Source organism: Leptonychotes weddellii, chromosome 13 (genome assembly GCF_054177405.1).
Source record: "Leptonychotes weddellii isolate Sample4059 chromosome 13, ASM5417740v2, whole genome shotgun sequence".
NCBI classification, from domain to species: Eukaryota; Metazoa; Chordata; class Mammalia; order Carnivora; family Phocidae; genus Leptonychotes; species Leptonychotes weddellii.
In genome coordinates, this window is record NC_138381.1 from 60426706 (window position 1) to 60448985 (window position 22280).

The 22280-nt window shown below is 51.6% G+C and overlaps 3 protein-coding genes across 8 annotated transcripts in view; 1 reads left to right on the plus strand and 2 right to left on the minus strand.

Moving 5' to 3' along the window:
• RNF185 (ring finger protein 185) overlaps positions 1–1152 on the minus strand; it is a 35508-nt gene extending 34356 nt beyond the window's left edge. For 2 of the 4 annotated variants that reach the window (XM_031028384.2, XM_081801791.1), the window contains exon 1: positions 1003–1144. The gene's annotated coding sequence lies outside the window, so the exon portion shown is untranslated. Of the gene's footprint in view, positions 1–998 lie in introns of all 4 variants that reach the window. The other 2 variants (XM_031028382.2, XM_006733502.3) reach the window with 2 other exon arrangements.
• Positions 1153–12131: 10979 nt separating this feature from the next.
• On the plus strand, positions 12132–18788 carry PLA2G3 (phospholipase A2 group III). The gene is made up of 7 exons (XM_006733504.3): positions 12132–14238; positions 15212–15344; positions 15590–15724; positions 16005–16315; positions 16990–17119; positions 17228–17344; positions 17749–18788. The coding sequence occupies exons 1-7, from the start codon at positions 13701–13703 to the stop codon at positions 17951–17953; spliced, it is 1569 nt and encodes a 522-aa protein (XP_006733567.2). The 5' UTR covers positions 12132–13700; the 3' UTR covers positions 17954–18788.
• A 188-nt stretch (positions 18789–18976) lies between these two features.
• The window catches only part of INPP5J (inositol polyphosphate-5-phosphatase J), a 9796-nt gene continuing 6492 nt past the window's right edge, over positions 18977–22280 (minus strand). For all 3 annotated transcript variants that reach the window (XM_081801792.1, XM_006733505.3, XM_031028385.2), the window contains 4 exons: positions 20397–20534; positions 20158–20235; positions 19928–20032; positions 18977–19729 (listed from right to left, as the gene is read on the minus strand). In XM_081801792.1, coding sequence (XP_081657918.1) covers positions 19238–19729; positions 19928–20032; positions 20158–20235; positions 20397–20534 — 813 coding nt within the window. In that variant the 3' untranslated portion in view covers positions 18977–19237. The remainder of the gene's footprint in view (positions 19730–19927; positions 20033–20157; positions 20236–20396; positions 20535–22280) is intronic.

Sequence of the window (22280 nt, forward strand, 5' to 3'; positions counted from 1 at the left end):
TTTCCTTCTACTGTTCTCTTTTCTGGTCTAAACATCCCAATTCTTTCAAAGATCCGGAACCGGCTCCAGCTGCCGCAAAGCAAAGAATGTATATCTAGTACTCACAGCAGGAAAGCACTTCAAATCAGTGGGCTTCAAACATCAGTATGTACAGGACCCCCGAGGTATATGTTCAAAACGTTCCCAGGTTCCGACCCAGATTCTAAATCAGAGGTCTTGAGTCCTGCACTGTAAAGCATGCATCCCGGGACATTTCAAAACAGACCACTGTAAGAACCGTATTTTGAGGGGCGCCTGGGTGGCTCAGTCATTAAGCGTCTGCCTTCGGCTCAGGTCGTGATTTCGGGGTCCTGGGATGGAGCCCCGCACTGGGCTCCCTGCTCGGCGGGAAGCCTGCTTCTCCCTCTCCCACTCCCCCTGCTTGTGTTCCCTCTCTCGCTGTGTCTCTCTCTGTCAAATAAATAAAATCTTAAAAAAAAAAAAAAGACCTTATTTTGAGGAACGCTGCCCTGTTTCACAAACGAGGAAACTGAGGCTCAACAAAGGGAATGGACTGGGCCAATAACGCACAACTGGCTATAAGCGGCGAAGTCTCTCGGCTCTCTCACTCCCAAGCCCAACTCTGTTGACCACGCTTTCTGACCCCGGCCTCTCCACCCGAGGCAAAATCATTTACAGCACATCCACCTGAGAGAGGCGGTCTCGAGCCGGGGACAGAAACAAGAGTTAGAGTGAGTCCCTGCCCGGAAAGGAGAGCTCGTGGGAGCCTTTTCCCTTCTCGGGGCCTCAGTTTCCCAAAACTGTAATCACAGGACAGAAGACCACAACGCCAGGGGGACCTCTATTCTGGGGCGGAGGGTCCTGGGCAGAGCCGGGGTTGTTGTCTCTGCGCCGCTGGGCCAGGTGTCTCAGCCTGTGGGCCCGATTAAAGCAGAAACCCTGCCCGCCTCCCTCAACCTTGATAAACCCCTAAGCTACCACCCGAGCCCATCATGTACCTGCCTCTGTTCAGCTAACGCCGCTGAAGCCACCCCAGCTTATCCATCCGTCCGGCACCCTGCCACTCCGTCCCTTCAGGCTGTCCGGTAAAACCGGCGATCCTCCTACGCAGACTCCGGTCACCTGACACAAAGTCGCGCCTCTCGGAGGACTTCCGGCCACAACCGGAAAAGGTTGGTCCTCTGCGCCGTTCTTCCGCCCAGGTGAAGGGCTGTAAGGTTCCTCCTGAGGGCAGGAAGCGGAGAGACGGACTTTCTGGCAGCTTTTTTTTTTTAAGATTTTATTTATTTATTTGAGAGAGAGAATGAGATAGAGAGAGAGAGCATGAGACAGGGGAGGGTCAGAGGGAGAAGCAGACTCCCTGCCGAGCAGGGAGCCCGATGCGGGACTCGATCCTGGGATTCCAGGATCATGACCTGAGCCGAAGGCAGTCGCTTAACCAACTGAGCCACCCAGGTGCCCTCTGGCAGCTTTTCAAAGAGCCTGGGTCCGCGCAGGGAAAGTACCAAATAAGCCGGGGCGTCTGGGTTGCTCAGTCGTTGGGTGTCTGCCTTCAGCTCAGGTCATGATCCCGGGGTTCTGGGATCCAGCCCCACATCGGGCTCCCTGCTCCGTGGGAGGCCTGCTTCTCCCTCTCCCCCTGATTGTGTTCCTGCTCTCGCTGTCTCTCTGTCAAATAAATAAATAAAATCTTAAAAAAAAAAAAAAAAGCTTGGACTATCTTGTTGCATCAGAATGTAAGGATGATGGGAATCAGAATGATGAGAACATGTTAAGACACAGGAGCTAGCTTGAAGGAGATACCACTGGCCAAATCGGGGCAGTTTGAGCGTCAAAATATATATGATAGTGACAGAATGTAACTAATGGAATAAAACGGTAACCCATGAGTCTTTGCTGACATAAATAAGGAAGTAAATAGATAGGGAGAAGGGAAAACCCCTCCTTTTAGTAGAATGCCAACTAACAAAATTCATGGAGTTAGAAAATCAATAATGAATGGTAAAACTAGAGGAACAGGGTAATTACACATTAAAAGTGCCTCCCATAAATTACTTATTGATTACAAAAGGAAAATGGTAATTTTACAGAGGTATAACCTCGAAGAACAAGTGAATCAAAGTTATCAAAGTTAACGTTACCAATTATAGGTCAAGTAAAGATCATGTTCCTTCCAATAAGATGCACTGAGAAGGACACAACATCTCTTCTGTGATTATTTCTGTCAAAAATGTATAACCCAAATCTCACAAGGAAGCATGAAATAAAACCAAATCAAGGCACTCTACAAAATAACTTTCGGTATTATGAAAGACAGAGAAAGGCTGAGGAACTATCCTGGTTTAAAAGAGATTAGAGGCATGACAACAAAATGTGGTGTGTGATTCTAAATTGGATTCAGGAGGGGAGGATAGGAAGCAGAATAGGTATAATGTACAATATTGGGACAAGTGACTAATTTGAATATTGATTGTGAACTAGCTCTTAATGCCTATTGTATCAATGTTAAATTTTCTAGATTTGATCACTATATTGTGGCTATGTTAAGAGAATGTCCTTGTTCTTAGGAAATATTCACTGAAGTATTTAGGGGTAAAAGGGCACAACGTCTCCAACTTAATTTCGGATTACTCAGAGAAAAATGCATGTGTGTGTGTGTGTGTATGAGGGGGCATGATTAAGCAAATGAGGCAAAATATAAAAAAGTAGTGAATCTAGGTAAAGGGTACATGGGAGTTCCTAATATACTTTTTGCAACTGTTACTTAAGTTACTAAAATTTATCCCCCAAAGTGGGGGGAGTTCCTGGGTTTTAGCCAATTTACTTATTTATCAAATATTTGTTTGTGCTAGGGACTGGTGATAAGAGACAAGACAAGATCTTTGCTTTCATGCCTAGTAGGAAAAATATTGAACATGTGATCACAAAACTAACAGACTATTTATCCTGAAAATTGTAATAGCTAACATTTGCTGAGCTTAACTAAGCACGCTCCTCACAACAGTTCATTTGACCCTCACAGTAGTCCTTTGAATGGTTTTGGTGGTTATCTCCATTTTACAAATGGGTAAGGGAAAACTTTTTTGAAGTTTACACAATTTTATCATTTAATTAAAAATTTCCAGGGATGCCTGGGTGGCTCAGTTGGTTAAGCGTCTGCCTGCGGCTTGGGTGGTGATCCCAGGGTGCTGGGATCGAGTCCCATATCGGCTCCTTGTTCATTGGGGAGCCTGCTTCTCTCTCTCCCACTCCCCCTGCTTATATTCCCCCTCTCGCTGTGTCTCTCTCTGTCAAATAAATAAATAAAATCTTTAAAAATATATATATATATATCGAGTAATATCTTCTCTATTTTAGCACACTAAGACACTTATGGGTCACAAAAGCACACTGTTGGTGATGTTTGCATGTATCCTGCTATGACCCAGCCTGGATTTAATATTATTTAATGCTTACAACAAATTATGACAAATAAAAAATATTCATTCCAGTGGGAAAGAATAAAATAAATAGAAATGTTCTGATTTCTTCCTCTGCTTGCTCTGAGCATCCCAAGGGCTCCCATTTTAACAGCTCTAACCTTCCTCCTGCCCCCTTCCTTCCTCTCCCCTTCGTCTTCTGATACTAATATTAATACTAATACTGGCAGCTAATATTTATTGAATGTTTATTAATGTGCTACACACTGTGCTAAGGGTTTTATGCAATTTAATCCTCACCCCCGAATCATGAAGCAAGTATTACTACATATGAGGAGCTAGAGGCCCAGAGAAGTTAAGCAACATACCCAATGCCACACAGCTGGTAAAACTCACACTCAAGATTGGAATCTGCCTACAAAACCAGCACCTGTTGAAATGCTGCCTCACCATCTGGGCCAGAGAGGAGGTGCTGTGAAGGGATGGAGGGAGGGATGGGGCTGGAAAGGAAGGAAAAGGCTGGGGCAGGGGGTAGTGGGAATCCATGCAGAGGCATTCAGATCTTCTCCAGAGTGCAGAGGAGAGGGGTGGAGATTAGGAGCACAAGACAAGTAGGAGGCCACTGCAGAGCCTCAGAGGGATCAGGAATATCAGTCAAGGAGTTTGAAGGGCCAGGAAGGTTGAATAGTGGGAAAAGGCAAGTAATTGAGTAGAAGAAAGCTATGATTAAGGACTTGAGGCCTCAGATGTGTATCTGCCAGGTGAGGAGAGGCAAGAAGTCTGGTAGACCTTCTGGCTTCTTGGATCTGTTGAGGGTCACAGGTCCCTGCCCTTCTCTGAGCCTCAGTTCTTTCTTCTGTTCAATGAAGGGAAAAAAGATTCCTAGGAACCAGCCCAGCTCTGGTAGGTGGCATCACTTTTTCCTCCAGTCTCCTCATCTGACTTGGGGGAGAATGTTCCCTGGGCCTGGCCCATCCCCCCCTCACCCTAGGCTGGGGTCAACCTCTCCTCATGGGTACAGGAAGCTCAGAGAGAAGACCATGTGTGCAGAGAGAAGGGAGAAAAAGCCAGAGAAAGCGTCCCCTAATCCTCTTCAACTCCAACCCTTCCACAGAGGAAGTGGAATCCAAATTGAGACACACATTAAGTGTAAAATACACACCAGATTTCAAAGACTTAGTATGAGGAAAAGAATGTAAAATAGATCATTGATAATTTTAAAATATTGATTACATGTTGAAATAATATTTTATGCATGGATTACATAAAAATGGATCATGAAAATTAATTTCCCCTGTTTCTTCTACTTTTTAAACTGTGGCTAGAAAATTCTAGATTATGTTTGTGGCTCACGTTAGAGTTCTATTGTCCAGAACTGGTGGACAGAGTGTGACTTATTCACCTGTTGGAAAGGAACTCGGAGAGGTGGAGCTGATGTTCACACTGCCCAACGGTGGCAGAGTGGGATGGGAAATCAGGTTAGTTTGAACCCTGAGCCCACGGATGGGCTGAATGGACTGAATGGACAACTATTTGATCTCTTCCAGGGTCATATCTTATTTGAGACCTAAATCAATCTTCTGTGGGGACCTAAAGTACACTTGCCCATCCTGGGTTGAAGGCATCAAGAAAGAGAGCTTCCTGGAGCGGGTAATTAAACTGACACTTGAAGGATGAGTAGGAATAAGCTAGGTAAAAGAGAGTGTTTTAGGCAAAGGAAATGGCCATATACAAAGGCCTTAAGAGGAACTGGTGATTAAGGAAATGAAAATAGCTCTATGTCACTAGAGCAGAGAAGTGGGGATCTGGTAGGCTTAGATCCTGCAGGGTATGACAGACTTCAACCTGAAGGCCAGGGTGGGTCAGGGGACAGACCTGGCCAGGGCTGTGTTTTAGAAAGATCAGGGCGGCTGCGATTTGGAGAATCTTTATTCCAAGAGAGAAAACTGAGAGCCAGAGAGGCAAAGGGCTTGTCAGGGTTCTACAGTGAGTCAGAGGGCGGATCCCAGACAAGAAGGACCAGGAAGGTGCAAAAAAGGACCAGAAACTTGGAAAGACAGCCTTCTTTGTTCAGTTTCTCTAGGAAGTGCTGGCTTTGAGTGCCCACTAGATGGCAGCAGAGGCTGGACCAAACATTGTGGGCTCCAGAAAGGCCTACCCCGTCGTCCCCACAGGCCTTCCTGCTCCCATCTCCCTAGTCTGGGCATGAGGGGGCTCCTCCCTGGAACCTCTTGTCCAGACCCAAGAGCAGCAAGAAGAGCGCTGGGTGTCAAGAGGCCCAAAGACTGGTTCTAGCTCTAACTCCCATCTGCTATTGACTTTGGGCAAATTCACAGATAAAACTGTGCTTGAGGGGTGCCTGGGTGGCTCAGTCGGTTAAGTGTCTGCCTTCAGCTCAGGTCATGATCCCAGGGTCCTGGGATCAAGCCCCATGCCTGACTCTCTGCTCAGTGGGGAGCCTGCTTCTCGCTCTCCCTCTGCCTGCTATTCTGCCTGCTTGTGCGTGCGCACTCTCTCTGTCAAATGAATAAATAAAATCTTTAAAACAACAACAACAGGGCGCCTGGGTGGCTCAGTCGGTTAAGCGACTGCCTTCGGCTCAGGTCATGATCCTGGAGTCCCGGGATCGAGTCCCGCATCGGGCTCCCTGCTCAGCGGGGGGTCTGCTTCTCCCTCTGACCCTCTTCCCTCTTGTGCTGTCTCTCATTCTCTCTCTCAAATAAATAAAAAATCTAAAAAAAATAAAAATAAAAATAAAACAACAACAACAATTGTGCTTGAGAACTTGAGTCCTTGGCTGTAGAAATAACTAAATTTATTATTTAGTCTACTAGGGCCTGAGTTCTGCAGTCAGATCCCCGTCTGGCCTCCTGATCCTTCTTTTATGCTCCACCCCACCCTCTCAATCCTGTTGAGTGAGTTAGACTCCCAGGGCTTTTCTAGAGCCTCAAAGGCCAGTCCAACCCCAGGAGGGAAGGGCGTGTTGTGAGCTAAGGTCTCTGAGTTAGAGCCAACAAACAACCCAGGTTTCAACCTCAGCCAAAGAGCCCTGTGTAGATTGAAAAGGTGGATAAGCAGCAGAGCTTTGGGCAAGTCCTATCTCCTCCTTGTGCCTCCACTGTGAAGTAGGATGAAGAGTTACTGCCCTGCTTATCCTCATCTCACTGCTGGGTAGGGTGGTCAGATGTAGCAAATAAAAAACACAAGACAACCAGTTAAATTAGAATTTCAGATAACCAAAAAATAATTGCAATGTTCGGAGCATACACTTAAACTAAAAATTATTCACTGATTTCTGAAATTCAAATATAACTGGGCATCTCTGTTTTATCTGGCAGCCCTACCACTTGGGCTTGGTGAGAATATAAATGTCAAGTGCCATCTGAATAGGTGGGTTGTGATTCTTGCCCTCAGTGTCATTCTGTCCCATACCCGAGACCCCCAATGTGGTGGCCACCACATTGAGCTGGACAGAGCTCTCAGGACCCATTCTGCCCTGTTTCCCAACAGTTCTGGGGGTGGGATCTCATGCCACATGAACGACTCATGAGCTATTCATGATATAATGTCAGTGAGCTCCTTTTTTATTCCCTGATCCTTACCATTGTCCCTGGGAAGTAAAAAAAAAAAAAAAAGAAAGAAAAAGGTAGGTGTGAGCATACCAATCAATAGATTATATCATGGGGATCCAGCCAAGATAAGGGACTTGCCCTAAGCTGCCTAGGGAGGGGAAGTGGAACCCAAGATTGAACTCAGGGTGTGGATAAGATCTACTGAACATCTTAGGACCCTACTAGCAAGCTGGAGTCAGTTGGGAGAATGGAAGGAGCCCACGTTCTGCAACCTGGGGAACTGAGCATTAAATTAGTCATGCTGTGATCCTGCCTGGCTCCTGCCCTCAAATCCCATTCTACTCATCAAAGGCTGCTGTATGTCAGCCACTGAGGTACCCTAAATACACTCACATTAATCCTCATGGTATAGGCATTATTCTCATCTCCATTTTACAAATGAGGCACAAAGAGGCAAAAGGACTTGCCTAAGATCACACAGAAAGTAAGGGAGAAGCTAGTACTCAAATATGGGTCTGTCCTGGGCTTATTCTATTCCATTACACTGCTTTTCCCATCCCAGGTATTGGATACACCTGCAGTTCTAGGGAGATAAATCAATCTACAAACAATGACAGTTTTGTTTCTTCCATTTCAAACATGACAATTTGTGGGTTTTTTTTTTTTAATTTTTGAGAAAGAGGGAGAGAGAGCGCGCACGAGTAAGGGAGACAGGCAGAGGGAGAGTGAGAAGCGGACTCCCTAAGATCATGACCTGAGCCAAACGCAGATGCTTAACAGACTAAACCACCCAGGTGCCCCTGTATTTCTTTTTCTTATGTTATGGCTGGGACTTCCAGGAGCATTAATAGTAGGTACCCATGACATATACCTGAATCCTTCTGTGTTACTTATGTATTGCTGTGTAATAAATATCTCAAACCGTAGTATCTCAAAACAACAAACATTTATCATCTCACACAATTTCTGAAAATGAGGGATTAAGGAGTAGCTTAGTTGAGTGGTTCTGGTTCAGGGTCTCACAAGGTTACAGTAAAGATATCTGCCAGATTTCTTCAAAGAAAATATGCAAATAGTCAGTAAGCATGAAAAGATGATCAACATCATTAACTGTCATAAAAATGCAAGCAAAACCCATAATAAGATGCCACTTTACACCCACTAAGGATGGCTATAAGATAGACAATAACAAATGTTGGCAAGGATGTGGAGAAATCAGAATTCTCAAATACTGTTGGTGAGAATGTAAAATGGTGTAGCCACTTTGGAAACAGTCTGGCAGTTCTTCAAGTGGTTAAAGACAGAGTTACCACATAATCTAACGGTTCTACTCCTAGGCATGTGCCCAAGAGAAACTAAAACATATGTTCACACAAAAATTTTTACATGAGTGTTTGTGGAAACATTATTCATAATAACCAAAAAGTGGAAACAATCCAAGGGCCCAGCAGCTAATGAATGAATAAACAAAGTGGGACATATGTATACAATGGAATATTATCCAGTCATAAAAAGGAATGAAGTACTAATATATGTTACAACAGAAATGAACCTTGAAAACATTATGCTAAGTGGAAAAAGCTAGTCACAAAAGACCATCTATTGTATGATTCCATTTATATGAGATGTATAGAATAGACAACTCTATAGAGACATGAAGTAGATTAGTGGCTAAGTAGGGGAAGGGAGCAAGGCAGAGTGATTGTTACTTGTTACAGGATTTCTTTTTGGAATGATGGGAATGTTCTGGAATTAGGTAGTGGTGATGGCTGCACAACTTTGAACATACTTAAAACCATTAAGTTGTATACCTTAAACGAGTGAATTGTATGGAATGTGAATGATATCTCAATAAAGCTATCACCAAAGGCAGAGGGCAGGGGAGGTCACATGGTGCTGTATTCATCTGAAGGCTTGATTGGGCCTTAAGGATCTGCTTCCAAGTGGCTCACTCCTACAGCTGTTGAGTGAGCCCTCAGTTCCTCACCATGTGGGCCTTTTCACGGGGCTGCTTGAGTGTCCTTGAGTGTCCTCATGACATGTCCACTGGCTTCCCCAGAGAGAGTGATACGAGAGAGAGCAAGAAGGAAGGCACAATGCCTTTTATGACTTAGTCAGAAGCTACGTCATGTCCACCACATTTTATATATTAGAAACAAATGACTAAGAACAGCTCACACTGAAGGGGAGAGGAAGTAGGCTCCACCATTTGAAGGAAGGAGTATCAGAGAATTTGTGCACATCTTTAAAACACCACAGCTTCTAATGTTGTTCAGTTAGAATAGTTTCCATGGTCCCTCTGACTCCCCATCTCTCTTTCTCTTTTTTCTACGCATAGTTTAATAATCTGTTAAATTGAATCTAATGTGTTTCTTCCTATCTACTGCGATGTCTAGGTTTTTTTTTTTTTTAAGACTTTATTTATTTATTTGAGAGAGAGAGAGTGAGAGAGAGAGAGAGAGAGAGCCGCACAAGTTGGGGGAAGAGCAGAGGAAAAGGGAGAAGCAGACTCCCGGCTGAGTGGGGAACCCCATGCAGGGCTCGATTCCAAGACCCTGAGGTCATGACCTGAGCCAAAGTCAGATGCTTAACGAACTGAGCCACCAACTCCCCCTGAGATATCTAGTTTGAAACACTGTTGCTTCTCAGTATTTATTCCCTCAGACCTGGGGCTGGGCTTCGTTTATGCCACGGATGCTTGGGTCTGAACTCCTACCTGGAAATCTTATGAGGGATAGTCTTGTACTCAGATTCCTATTCCTTAGCCCTGGGATCTCCTGGAAGAAGACTGCCTTCTGGGCTTCCTCCCAGCTGTCAGACCTACCATCTGCCCATTGAGTTTCTTCTGATCTGGGCAGGGGCTGCCCCAGCCCCAAATAGGTGGATGAATTCTCAGGTGTGAGAATTCTGCAGCATTGGGGTGGATGCCACTGTCCTCCTGGGCAGCCCCCAACCAATGACTGGGCACAGCCAGGGCATTAGGGCCTGCCTGTTTCTGACCAGCTGGGGCTCTTCTATGGGCAATCTGCACCAGAGCTCCCCGTTGGCTGGCTGAGATCTGCTCAGAGTGTGACCGCGGTGTGATGCTCTTACCCAGCTCTCCGTCCCTTCTACTCTCTTCCCATAGATGTCAGACTTGCAACAGTCTGAAGGCTTTCCCTGCCCAATCCTGTTTCCACCCTATCCCCTTTATCTTTCACAGGCATTTCCTCCACTACATCTCTTGCACTTCCAACTCCATCTTGGTGGTGGCGCCCCAGAGGACCAAGCTGACACTCAGGCCCTAGCTCCCATGGGCTGCCAGACCCTGTCCAGGCAGGGAATGCATTCATCTCCATCTCCTGACTTAAGCATGCTCTGTCTCTCCTCCCCTCCTCTCTCTGTTCAGCATCCCCCCCCCGCCCACCACCCCCCCCCCCCGGGGCCTGGCAGTAGTAGACGCTGATAGCTATTTGTTTTCAAATGAACGCAGAATGTTCTGGAGCTAGGCACTGCCTGCACCATTCTCCTGGCACAGAGAGCTGCAGAGAGACCTCCAGATGGGCTGGGGAATGCAAGCTCCAAGGGCTCCAGGCAGTGGGGAGGAAATCCCTGAGATGAGGAGGTGGTAGGGGAGCCAAGAGCCTCCCAGGGTCACGGGAGGTCCTCCCCACAGGCCAAGAAAAATCTGACCTGTCTTCTCACCTGGTCAACTATGCGACTCCTGGCAAGTTACTTCTCTTCTGGAACCTCACTCCATCCATCTCAACAATGGGATGAGAAGCCCTGCCCTGCCTGTCTCCCTAGGGAGGGGCAGGGGTTGTGAGCATCAGATGAGGTCATGGCCTGGAAAGGGCAGGAGGCACTGGGTCCTGGGCCTGGGGTCAGGGTGTGGAGGGGGAGAACAGACAGAAAAGGCAGGAAGAGAGAAGAATGAAGGGAAAGAAACAGACACACAGACACACACACACACAAACGAGGAAACTATGAGACATAACAAGGGAAGGAATGAGAAAGAGAAGAGGAAGGGAGGAGAGAATCAAGAAGACATTAAGAAACAAAAAGAGAGGAAAACAAAGAGAGGGGAAAAAATTAAGAGAGAAACAGGAAAAAGAGGGAAAGAGAGTTTGGGGAGAGGACAGGGATACTTAGAGCCAGAAGAGCCCAAGAAATGAGATAGAAAGGGAGGGAGGGAGGAGAGAGAGAGAAATAAACGAGGAGAATCAGAGCCAGAGAGGGAAAGAGACCAAGAGACAGAAGGATGAGAGAGAAGACCGAGGAGACAGAGCGATGAGGACTGCTGGGCAGAGAGAGGGATAAATGATCAGATTCCATGGACCCCTGCCTCTCACCCTCCCTGGCACCCACTGTGCACCCTGCCCCACCCCAGACAGGTGGGGATCCAGAGGAAAGCCTCGGCTCCCCTTTTGTCTGTAGGGCCGGGCCTGTCCCATCCTGCTGGTTTGGCTCCTGGGATCCTCTGTGCCAAGGCCTCTGAGGGGCACTCCAATGGGAAGCAGGGCTCCAGAGTCTATCCTGTAGGTTGACTGACATGACCACAGGGTGGAATCTGAAGAGAAAACCCAGTGACACCTTCCCTCGAGGCCTAGACAGGCCCCTACCTGCCTTCCTTTGGGGCCGAGACAGGAAGAGACCTCAAAGGTCACTTCCATTGTTTTCTTCACTGTACAGAGGAAACCAAGGTCCAGATAGGGGCAGGGACTGGCCTGAAGTCGTACAACCAGGTCATGGCCTAGCTGGGACTAGCTCTCGTGGGTGCTGTGGTCTGAAAATCTGGGGACTTGCTTTCTCCTGGCCAAATTGTTTCCTGCCCAGGGATGTCCTGAGGCTTTAGTGACAGGGTCTTGGAGGCCAATCACTGTGCAGAGAGTCTTCCCCAACATCCCGTGAACTGACTACTGTGATTATGCCCATCATACAGATGAGACTGAGGCTCTGAGAAGTTAAGACTTCAAAGCCTGAGGCCACACAGTACCAGGACCCAAGTTAGGTATGTCTGACCTTGAAAGTTCAGTTCCTGCCATGGGACCTCCCAGGCTTCCTGGGTGATGGGCTCTGTAATACGGAAAAGGGGGCAGAGGTGGGTGGCCATTCCTACAACTGGGGAAAATGACCAGAACATGGTTTCCAAACAGTAGAGTTCTTTCCAGAGGGACCCACCTTTGTTCAGTGGTGTCCCTACCTTTGGGAACCCCAGGTCTCCCTACCCTTCCTGCCACCACTCTCTCTATTCCACACCCCCTTTCCCAGCTTCTTGAGAGAAGGAGTTTGGCTCCTGGGCTACTCCCACCCTCTTTCCCTTTTCATTGTCCCCAGCCACGACCTTCTGAGCCGCAGGCCCAGGCTGGTTCTGAAGCACAGAGATGGGCCTGCACTCCCGGCCACCCCCCTTCTCCCTGCTATGTACAGTGAGCTTCCCTTCCCCAGCTCTGCCCATGGCTCTGCCTCACTGGGGCTCGCCCTCCTGGAAGATTCTGGGATGGAGATTGAGAGGGATGTTGGGGGAGCGGGAGGCTGATGTGCAAACGGACAGACAGACAGACAGAGAAATCACTGTCCCTGGCAGCCCTGACTTCCCAGCAAAGCTTTCCAAGAGCTGTGCTGCCAGCTTCGAAGCCCTCCCTCCCTGGAGCCTGTCACCTGAAGTTTCCTCACCCTCAGTGATCTTCAGTTTCTTCATCTGCACTGTGGGTGCAAGCATCCCAGCTTTCCTGGACGGTTGGGAGCTGGATGATACGTTAGCTTTGGAATACAGAGGGCTGGCGGTAGCCCTTCCCTGATGGAGAGACCATTCCTGTCCCTTGGGGAACACATGAGGGGCTGCTGTGTCCCACTAGTGGCAACAGTCCAAGCATGGAGATGGCTGCAGACTCAGCCCTCTGCCCAGCCCTCCACTCGTCTGGGACCTATAGTCCCTTCAAGTCCAGAGCATTAGCCCTGCCCCATGCCCTGCTCTCAAGGCCGGCTCTGGCTCTGTCTCCACCATATATCAGACCAGGAGGGTTGCTGCTCGGCCAGGCCTGTGTCTGGGAGTCCCAGGAAGTGGGGAGCCCCAGGACGCTGTCCCCTGATTATGCCGAGAGGCTTTCTTAGAACCAGTCCTGGGCGGTGGTGTATCCCAGGTGGCCAGGGGATGGACGCCCCCTTTCCCAGAAGCCTCAGGAGCTCCCAGTGGTGTGGCCACAGGGCCCCAGCCCTGCGCTCAGCTCCTTCACATAGGTCTGGCAGAGGCCATGGCCCCCTGCCAACTTCGTGGAGGTGGGTGTGGCAGTCTCCCTGGGGCAAGGGGCTGAGGACGAGTTCTGGGAGCTTCCTCTGAGCCCCTGAACCCCCTTCCCTCCCCAGGAAGATAGAGATCCTCTCCTGGCCCTCTGTCCCACAGCCCAAGGCTTTGGCTCTCACAGTCCCCATCCAGGCGGGCTGGCAGCAGGTGACTGGATGAGAAAGGCATGGTGAATGGGGGCGTGGGTCCTGGCAAGTGCACTCCTTGGCCAATCAGCAGCCTGCCCAGCCGGTGGATTCAGTTACAAGCCCGAGATCACCCCATACTCCAGCCTCCTTCCTACTCCTCCCAAAGCTCCATTCATTGGCCCCGCTGCACCGGGTCTGCAGGGCACTGCTTCCGCTCAGTTGCTAAAGCTGCTGCCTCGTGGGCTGCCGGGGGTTGGTGTCCTGGGGGCTTTGTCTGACTGAGCTGGTCTAGGACGGAATGGGGATTCCGGTAGTGCTGTTAGGGATGCTGAGCTTCCTGGGAGTGGCTGGGGGGGTCTCTTCTGCCCTCCGCTGGGACAGCACCTCCTGCCACTTGGTCAGGCCCACCCCCGGCAGCCCCTTGGGGACACTGAGCTTCCTGGGAAAGGATGCCCAAGGACTGGCCCTGTTCCAGGCCCACTGGGACAGGCACGGGAGGCTGCAAGCGTGTAGCTGGCGAGATGAGCCAGAGCTCACCGCAGCCTTCAGTGCCCTCTGTGCTGGTGAGATCACCCGGGGCTCCTTCATCCACACTCCTGGACCCGAGCTGCAGAGAGCCCTGGCCACACTTCAGAGTCAGGGGGGCGCCTGCCGAGGGCCTGAAGAGGGTCCAGCAGGGGCTAGGGAGAAGCGAGCAGCAGGGACCAGGGAGGAGCAAGCAGGACACAGCAGAGCACCTGGCAGCAGAAGACCCCAGCGGGTGAAGAGAGGCTGGACCATGCCTGGCACGCTGTGGTGTGGAGTAGGGGATTCTGCTGGGAGCTCCTCGGAGCTGGGTGAGCCATGGGGGTGTGGACTGGGGGGCAGGGGAGGGAAGTGCTGGTTTTCGCCCTGGCCCCAACTCTCCCAGGCTGTGTGTCCGTGGGGGATTTCAATGTCCTTATCTGTAAAATGGGGGTGACCCTAAGTCTCATCATGGGTTGCTTAATTTAGGTCGTAGATGGGAAACGTCCTAGTCAAACCTCGGAGTCCTCATTAATCACCGTCCCTGGGAGGGGTTGGACTGGGGTGGGTCCAAGGTTGGCTGAGCCAAAAAGCCATTACCCAAGAGGAGGCTTTATGAGGCAGGATGCCCAGGGGAGGGGACGCCAAGACCCAAAGGCCTGGGTTAGCAAATTCAAGCTGAACAAGTCACTTCCCATCTCTGAACCTTGGCTTCCTCACAGGTACATGGAGATGACATTTCCCTCACAGAGCTGCTGTGAGTTTGGGTGTGGGGAGTGTCAGGCACTTGGGAAATGCTCAGTAACGGTAACAAACTTGGATGACTTTTTTGCACTCGGTACAGCTGTCTTTGTGCACGCATGGTGGGTTGGAGAAGGCTTTGGCACCTGAGTTGGAGCAGACTGGCATCCTGGCAATGCCTCATCATGCCAGCGAGAAAGGACGCACTCTGCCTCTTTGCCATTCCATTCTGCACACATTCATAACTTTGGAGTTTTATTTGGGGCATGAGCTTGGGAGCTCTGGAGGCAGACTTCACTTCCCCTGAGGAAGTCCCTTTCCCGAACAAGGGCTCCTGGGTGGGCTGCCCAGCATTTGGAGCCGCCCAATAAAGGCTGTGCCTGGTTGCTCTCGTCAAGCTTTGAAACTGAGAGTCCCACAGAGGGAGAGTGGCCTGAGGCCACCCAGGGTATCTGTGTCAGGGCTGGGGCAAGACAAGGTCCCTGCTCCCTGCACCAGCAAGGCATAAGCCAGCATGGGGTGCCCAGGACCCTGCTCAGCTGGTGCCCCCTCTGCCTCCTGCAGGGGTCTTCCAAGGCCCTGATCTCTGCTGCCGGGAACACGACCATTGCCCACAGAACATCTCGCCCTTCCAGTACAACTATGGCATCCGAAACTACCGATTCCACACCATCTCCCACTGTGACTGTGATGCCAGGTTGGCAGTGGGCAGAGAGGGCCGGGGGCTCAGGGGTGGGATAGTTCCTGGGTGCAGAGACTGGGATTCCAAAGAATCCTAAAGGATCAGCCCGCCAGACCCCACCGTGCAGGTGGGAAAGCTGAGCCCTAGGAGAAGAGACCCTTGGATCCCAAACCACCTGCATGGTAGTGACTGGGTGGTCTCGGAGGAAGAGAGGGGTGGCCCTCTTTGGTACGGGGACCTGAGTGCCAGCTCTCGGGCAGGTTCCAGCAATGCCTGCAGAACCAGCAGGACTCCATCTCGGACATCGTGGGTGTGGCCTTCTTCAATGTGCTGGAGATCCCCTGCTTCGAGCTGGAGGAACAGGAGGCCTGTGTGGAGTGGTACTGGTGGGGAGGGTATGTGGCTGCCCCCTTCAATCCCCTTCCCAGCCAGAGGGGGAGCCTGGGCTCCAAGCCCTGGGAGGGAGGCTTTGTTTGTCCATCCTCCAGCGAATGATACCTCATCCTCCCTGTGCTCTCCTCAGGACAGGGCCCAGGATGCAGACCTTCCTCGGGTGCTCCACATAGGCCAGTGGGACAAGGGATGGCACTGACAGAGGCTTGGTCTCCATGGAGATGAACCTGGGGTTTCTGTGTGTGGTGGGGGGGTTGTGAGTTACCAATTGCCACCTTCCAGGTGTAGAACATATGGCTCCATACCCCTTGCCCGCCTCCAGTCCAGGAGGACCTTCTACAATGCCTCCTGGAGCTCCCTGGCCACCCCTGTGACTCCCAGCCTCCAGAGCCCAGCCCCCAGCAGGCCTCCGCAGAAGCAACGTTCTCAGAAGCGGCCGCCACAATGGAAAGGGTCTAAGCACCCCCACAAAACCAACACCACAGCCATCCATGTCCCCGTGGCCTCCACCAAACCTGATATGTCCCCCACAGCCTGGCTGGAGGTCACCCATCCAGGCTTCCAGGGGCCACAGAATGGCCTAAAACCTCAGGGTGAGCTCAGAACTTAACTTTGGGGGTTCCTGATGTGGGAAGGTGTCCCTGCCTCTGTGCGGGGTTGAGGGGCCCTGTGTTGCTTCCTTCCCTTTTCCAAACTCTTCCTGGGGTGTCCCAACCTCTCCCATCAAGTCACATTGCAGCTAGAAGGATTTTCGTAAGCCCTAAACTTGCCCATATCATTCCTCACTGAGCCCCCACCATGGCTCCTCTTAACTCATGATGTCCCAATACCCAGGGGCCCTCAGGTGCTGGTCCTGCAGACTCTACTCCCCAGTTGAAACTCCAGTCTTGAAAGCCTCATTTGGTTCCTCAAAAGCAGCTTGCTCTGTCCCACCTCTGGGCCTTTGCGCATGCAGTTCCTTGTGCCTGGAGCACTCTTGCCGAGTCTTCTTGTCTCTGCTTAGCAGTCTCTTCTTCCAAAAAGCCTTTCCTGACCAACATTCTGGGCTCTATGGTGGCACTGCTGTGTGTGCATGTGAGTGTGCGTGTGCATGTGTGTGTGAGACGTGTGTAGCATTCTGAAGGCAGGAAGGACATGAGACAGGGGACACCGTCTTTATGTGACTGAGCACGTGTGCCTATGCTTCCCCTAAATGGCAGTGGGCATTGGTGGGGCTTTGCTGGGGGACTGGGCTCCCCTCACCACCATGCCCCCCCCCCCCACCTAGATGCCCGCTGGGCCTGCCGCGGCTTGCGCCGTCTGGATCAATGCAAGCAGCAGATTGGGCCTCAGGAAACCAAGTTCCAACTGCTCAATAGTGCCCATGAGCCCCTCTTCCACTGCAACTGCACACGTCGGTGAGGCCTGCTTGGACCATTGGGGGTGGGCAGCCTGCTGCCAGTCACGGAGAGGGGGCTCCCGGGTGGCCAGGCCCTGCCCTAGCCTAAGCCTGCCTCTGCCCTCAGTCTGGCACGCTTCCTGAGGCTCCAGAGCCCAGCTGCGGGCACCAACATGCTTTGGGAGCTGCTAGGCATGACCTGCTTCAAGCTGGCCCCTCCACTGGACTGTGCTGAGGGCAAAAGGTAAGTGGCGGCAAGCCCAGGAGGGAGGGGGCATTTTCCCAAGGGGGGGTTACCTATCCTCCCTTTGTGTGCCAGGGCCAAAGGGATGGGGAAAGGGGCTAAGGCACCTCTGAGTTCCATCGTCATCATCCCCCTACTCCCTGGTGCTCCAGGTGCAGCTCTGCAGTTGGCTTGTATGGGTCCATGTTGACTCTGTCACTTCCTATGCGACCTAGCAAGTTCAGTCACCGCTCCGTGCCTCCATTTTCTTATTTGTAAAAAGCTTGTAGAAACCAAGGAAATGGTATGTGTGACACTGTGACACACAGAGCCCAAGGCCTGCCTGGCACATAGTTAAATGTTTGCTTAACTCTTACTCCTAACCTAAAACCATGACCACCTGCCCCACTTTTCTCCACCCACAGCTGTTCCAGAGACCCTAGGGCCATCAAGGTGACAGCCGGGCATTTGCGGCGACTTCAAAAGAGCCGACGCCGGCTCTGGGGTGTGGGCACAGGTGAGGGGCAGGTGTGGCCTTCAGATCACCCAAGAGCCGCCATGTCATTCTATGACCGCTGCCTGCAGCTGACCCAGGCAGCCCGGAGACCCATAGGGCAGCAGAAATCCTAGAACGGAATGATCTCAGTTCCAGCTCTCCTGGGCACCAGACTGGACACTGCCCCTAGCTCTGCTAGGCCCCAGGGGGTCTTGGCTTCCTCTCCATGTGTTAGACTGAAGCATGGCTCGGGCCCCTGTGGACAGCCAGGCGGCAACGAGAGTCAAGGCTAAAATGCTGGACCACGTCTCCTGCTGTGCTGAGTGATCTCGAGCTGGTGATACAACCCCTCTGTGCTTGGATGTGGTGTTCAGGAGGCGCATTCTGATGCCCTGGGCTTGGGCCTTGCCAGATGGGAATGGGGAAAGGGTAACTTTTATTACAGCAGCCTCAGGAGGTACCAGGAGGAGGTACACGTATCTCCAGGTTGCAAAATGAACACATATCTCAAAAGCCTGTCCAAGGAGCCCCAAGCACCTACTTGCTGAGGCCTGAGGCAGCAGGTGGGGAATGGGATGTCACAGAAGCGCCTGTATCTGAATCCAGGAAAGGGGAGGGTGCTAGGGGGTGCTTCCCAACTCTTCCCTGGGGGATCCCTTCTCAACAGCTGCTGTGCCCTTCCTGGCCCAGCCCTGGACCATTTTTTACTACCCTAAACCCAAATTCAAATCTCCTTTGTGTCCTTGAACGAGGGACCTTCCCCACTCTGGGCCTTAGTAACTCCTCTGAAAAGGGGCAGTGTGACCAGGACCTACCTCATAGGATTGTTGAGGATTAAGTAAACCAATACATGGAGAATGCTTAGCACCTAGTAAATGTTCTCTCCCTCTAACATATAGCCAGACTGTGGTTAGGCATCTGATTCTGAGAGGTTCACCTCCTGGAGGCCTCAGTTTGCCCACCTGTGAAATAGGTCTAAGAATTGCACTGAACACACCGCAACTCAGGGTTGTGGTGCAGATTAAAAGAGATGGCATGTGTAATGTATATGGCTGGTTCCTGGTAATTGTCAGATCTATCATCCTCTTGCCTCTTTAGTCCCTTCCTCTGACTACCCCCACCCTCAGACTGCTAACAAGTTAGGAAGGAGTCAGGAGTGATGCTGGAGAATTTAATTTCTAATTGATGACCTCCAGGATTGCAACCCCCCCCCATCTCAGATGGGGGCTGATAGGGCTTTGCTGATTGTCACAGTTGAGGTGCCAGGACTGAGTTTGGGGGACCCCACTTGGCCACCCCTCGCCAAGACAGAGTGGCAGGTGCGGATGAAGCTGGAGCAGCAGCAAAAGGAACACAGGTGCGTTTGCAGGAGATCAGGGCACAGTGGCGGCCACCTGGGCCCATCCACCCACCCACCCTCAGGGCCCCAGACCCCCTTCCTCCAGCCCCTGCCGGCCCTGGCTACTGGGGGCTGGGGCCTCCCGATTAGGTCTCCAGGAACCCCTACCACCAGGGTCGACGGTCTCCAGGCGCAGGGCAGGTAGCAAGCCGAGGCTTCGAGGCACAGACGGTGGGAAGGCCCAGGGACCGGGCAGCCCAGAGGGCCCCTCCTCACTACTGCCCCAGCTGCCACTGTCATTGCTCCTGTCGGGGGCCACCCGGGGCAGGCGGCGGCTCTGGGGTGAGGGGCTTCGGTTGGCACCACGGCGTTCACGGGATGAAGGCCGCAGGACAAGGCCAGGGAAGCGGGCCAGGCCTGGGCTGCGGCTACGGTGTCTCTTGGACTTGCCAGGGCTGGGGCTACGGGACTTGGATGCAAGCAGCTCCAGGGTACTGTCATCCTCATCCTCTGAACTGGCACTTGAGCTGTCTGTGCTGCTGCTGGCCGGCTCCGAGGTGGGCAGCGAGATCTGGGGGGGAGGCCGGTTACTGGGCTGCCCTGTGCCCCAACCAGCCGCGGAAGGCGTCTTGGAGCCACTCCCACCCTGCCCGTTAGCAGAGCCGGGAAGTTCAGGTTACTTGCAGGAGATCATGGAGCAGAAGGCAGAGGCTGTGGTGTTTGAACAGGGTCTTTTAGCACCCCCGATCCCGCAGTCTGACCTACTCACCTGGAAGGGCTCAGTGACGCCAATGAGGATGCTGTGCGTGTGGCTGTAATAGCCCAGGATGAAATCTCCATGGCCCTTGGGCAGTGACTCCTCACTGAAGGTCACCTGGTGGGCCCAGGACATAGGCCCAGGTTGGGGTCAGGGAGGCAGCCTCAAGGACTGCCCAAGCCAAGTCCCGAGCCCCAAGGGCAATGGGGACTTCCTCCCCCCCTCCCCCTCCCTTTCAGTACCTGGTAGACGTTCCCATCCACATCCTCGTGTTTGGCCCAGACGTAAGCCACGTAGTCCTTGCAGTGGCGGAAACCCACCTGGGGTGAGAGGATTCAGGGTGGTGTCTCCTCTCGCCTGACTCCAGCAGCCTCCCGGGGTAGCAACAAACTCTGGAGAAGCCAGTGATCCCCCTGGGCCCCTGGCTGCTTTCCCCAGGCCCTCCCTTCCCTGAGGCACTGACCGTCCCTGCCCTTCTCACCCGGTACAAGCCGATCCAGTCCCAGGAGCTGCGGGCGAACACGGTTTCCATGTGGTACCTCACCACAGCCTGCTCTGGTCGCACCCACTCGTCTGCCACCTCCAGCCGCACTAGCGGCACGTCGTCCCTGTAGGCAAACTGCCCAGGGGCGGGGGCCACATCAGGGGAGACCCTCCAAGTGTCCTTGGGCCTGAGTCCGCACAAATCAGCTGAGAGAAAGAGCCTTTGAAGCCACCTTACGGATTGGGAAGCGAAGGCAGAACAGGTCTAGGATAAACGCCAGGCTTCCCACCTCCCAGCCCAGGGCTCTTTATGCCCGCAGCCTCCTTAGGGAGTAAGAATACAGCTTTGGGGGCGCCTGGGTGGCTCAGTCGTTAAGCGTCTGCCTTCGGCTCAGGTCATGATCCCAGGGTCCTGGGATCGAGCCCCGCATCGGGCTCCCTGCTCTGCGGGAAGCCTTCTTCTCCCTCTCCCACTCCCCCTGCTTGTGTTCCTTCTCTTGCTGTGTCTCTCTGTCAAATAAATAAATAAAATCTTTAAAAAAAAAAAAAAGAATACAGCTTTGAAGTGAATAGGGTAGCCCTCGTTCTGCCCTTGCTCCCACCTCAGGGAAGGACTGAGGATGGTGTATCAGCCTCAGGCTTTTGTCTACTACCCCCCCACCACCATTTACCAGGTTTTGGGTTTCCCTCCCTCCTCAGCTTTTGAGCCAGGCTCTTTCAGAAGAAACCAGAGCATCCTCTCCCTGTTCCTAGGTTCCTAACAGCAGGTTTGCCCAGGGTGGCCTCTTGGAAATGCTCTCCGGGGCCTCGCAAGGTCAAAATGCTTTGGTCAAGAGACTTAAGTTCTCTGAGCCTCTTGGGAGGAGAATTTGCATGTCTCAGGGCCTACAAAGGCATTCAAAGGATGACAGAGCCCCAGGGCCTGGCATGCAGTAGGTGCTCATTTCTGCAAGGGTCAGAGACCTTGATGAGGAGGGAAGGTCAGGGTAGGGCACCCAAAAGGAGTGGTTCTCAAGGTGAGGCCCCTGACTGAGGGTGAAACCTCACACCCAAGTCTTTTACCAAAGGTCATGGGAGGCCCAACTTGGGCAGATTTCCATTCCCAGTTGAGGATACTGGCCAATGTCCCACTGACGGACCACATGACAAAGTTACCAGGGAAAACATTCTCTGGCCTGCAGACTCCCTCTTATCAGATCAAGGAAAGGAATCGGAGAGTCCAGAGTTGGGTTTCAGGACTGGAAAGATGGGATCTACCTTTCTCCCCTGCTGAGCCGCTGTGTAGCTTGGGGGTACATGCCTACCCTATTGAGGGGGCCTCAGTTTCCCCATAGAAAAACAGAGTGTTGGACTACATGGTCTCTCAGGTCCAGCTCTGACATCTAGCATTTCTCCTTTTTACTTTGGCAACCAGAGACCTCAACCCTAAACACAATGCCCTTCTCACCCGGTACAAGCCGATAACTATACTATACTAACTATACTATGCTAACTAAAATATAAAATTCTTTGTATTTTCATCTCTCTACTCCTCCTCCCCATTACTACCTTACTCATGGTGCCTGGCACATGGTAAAATGGTAAATGAATAATGAATAAATATGAATGAAGGCTATATGGAGTTTGAATAAACATTTTGATTTTTCTGGTCTTATTATGTGACTATATAATGTGAATTTTAATAAAAGTGGTCTTGGGCGCCTGGGTGGCTCAGTTGGTTAAGCGACTGCCTTCGGCTCAGGTCATGATCCTGGAGTCCCAGGATCGAGTCCCGCATCGGGCTCCCTGCTCGGCAGGGAGTCTGCTTCTCCCTCTGACCCTCCTCCCTCTCATGCTCTCTGTCTCTCATTCTCTCTCTCTCAAATAAATAAATAAAATCTTT

Excerpts from the sequence above, each read along its gene's own strand:
- PLA2G3 (XM_006733504.3), top strand. The coding sequence starts at position 13,701 with ATGGGGATTCCGGTAGTGCTGTTAGGGATGCTGAGCTTCCTGGGAGTG. Across the intron at positions 14,239-15,211 it reads TGGGAGCTCCTCGGAGCTGG|GGGTCTTCCAAGGCCCTGAT; the intron begins GTGAGCCATGGG and ends TGCCTCCTGCAG. Across the intron at positions 17,345-17,748 it reads GACTGTGCTGAGGGCAAAAG|CTGTTCCAGAGACCCTAGGG; the intron begins GTAAGTGGCGGC and ends CTCCACCCACAG.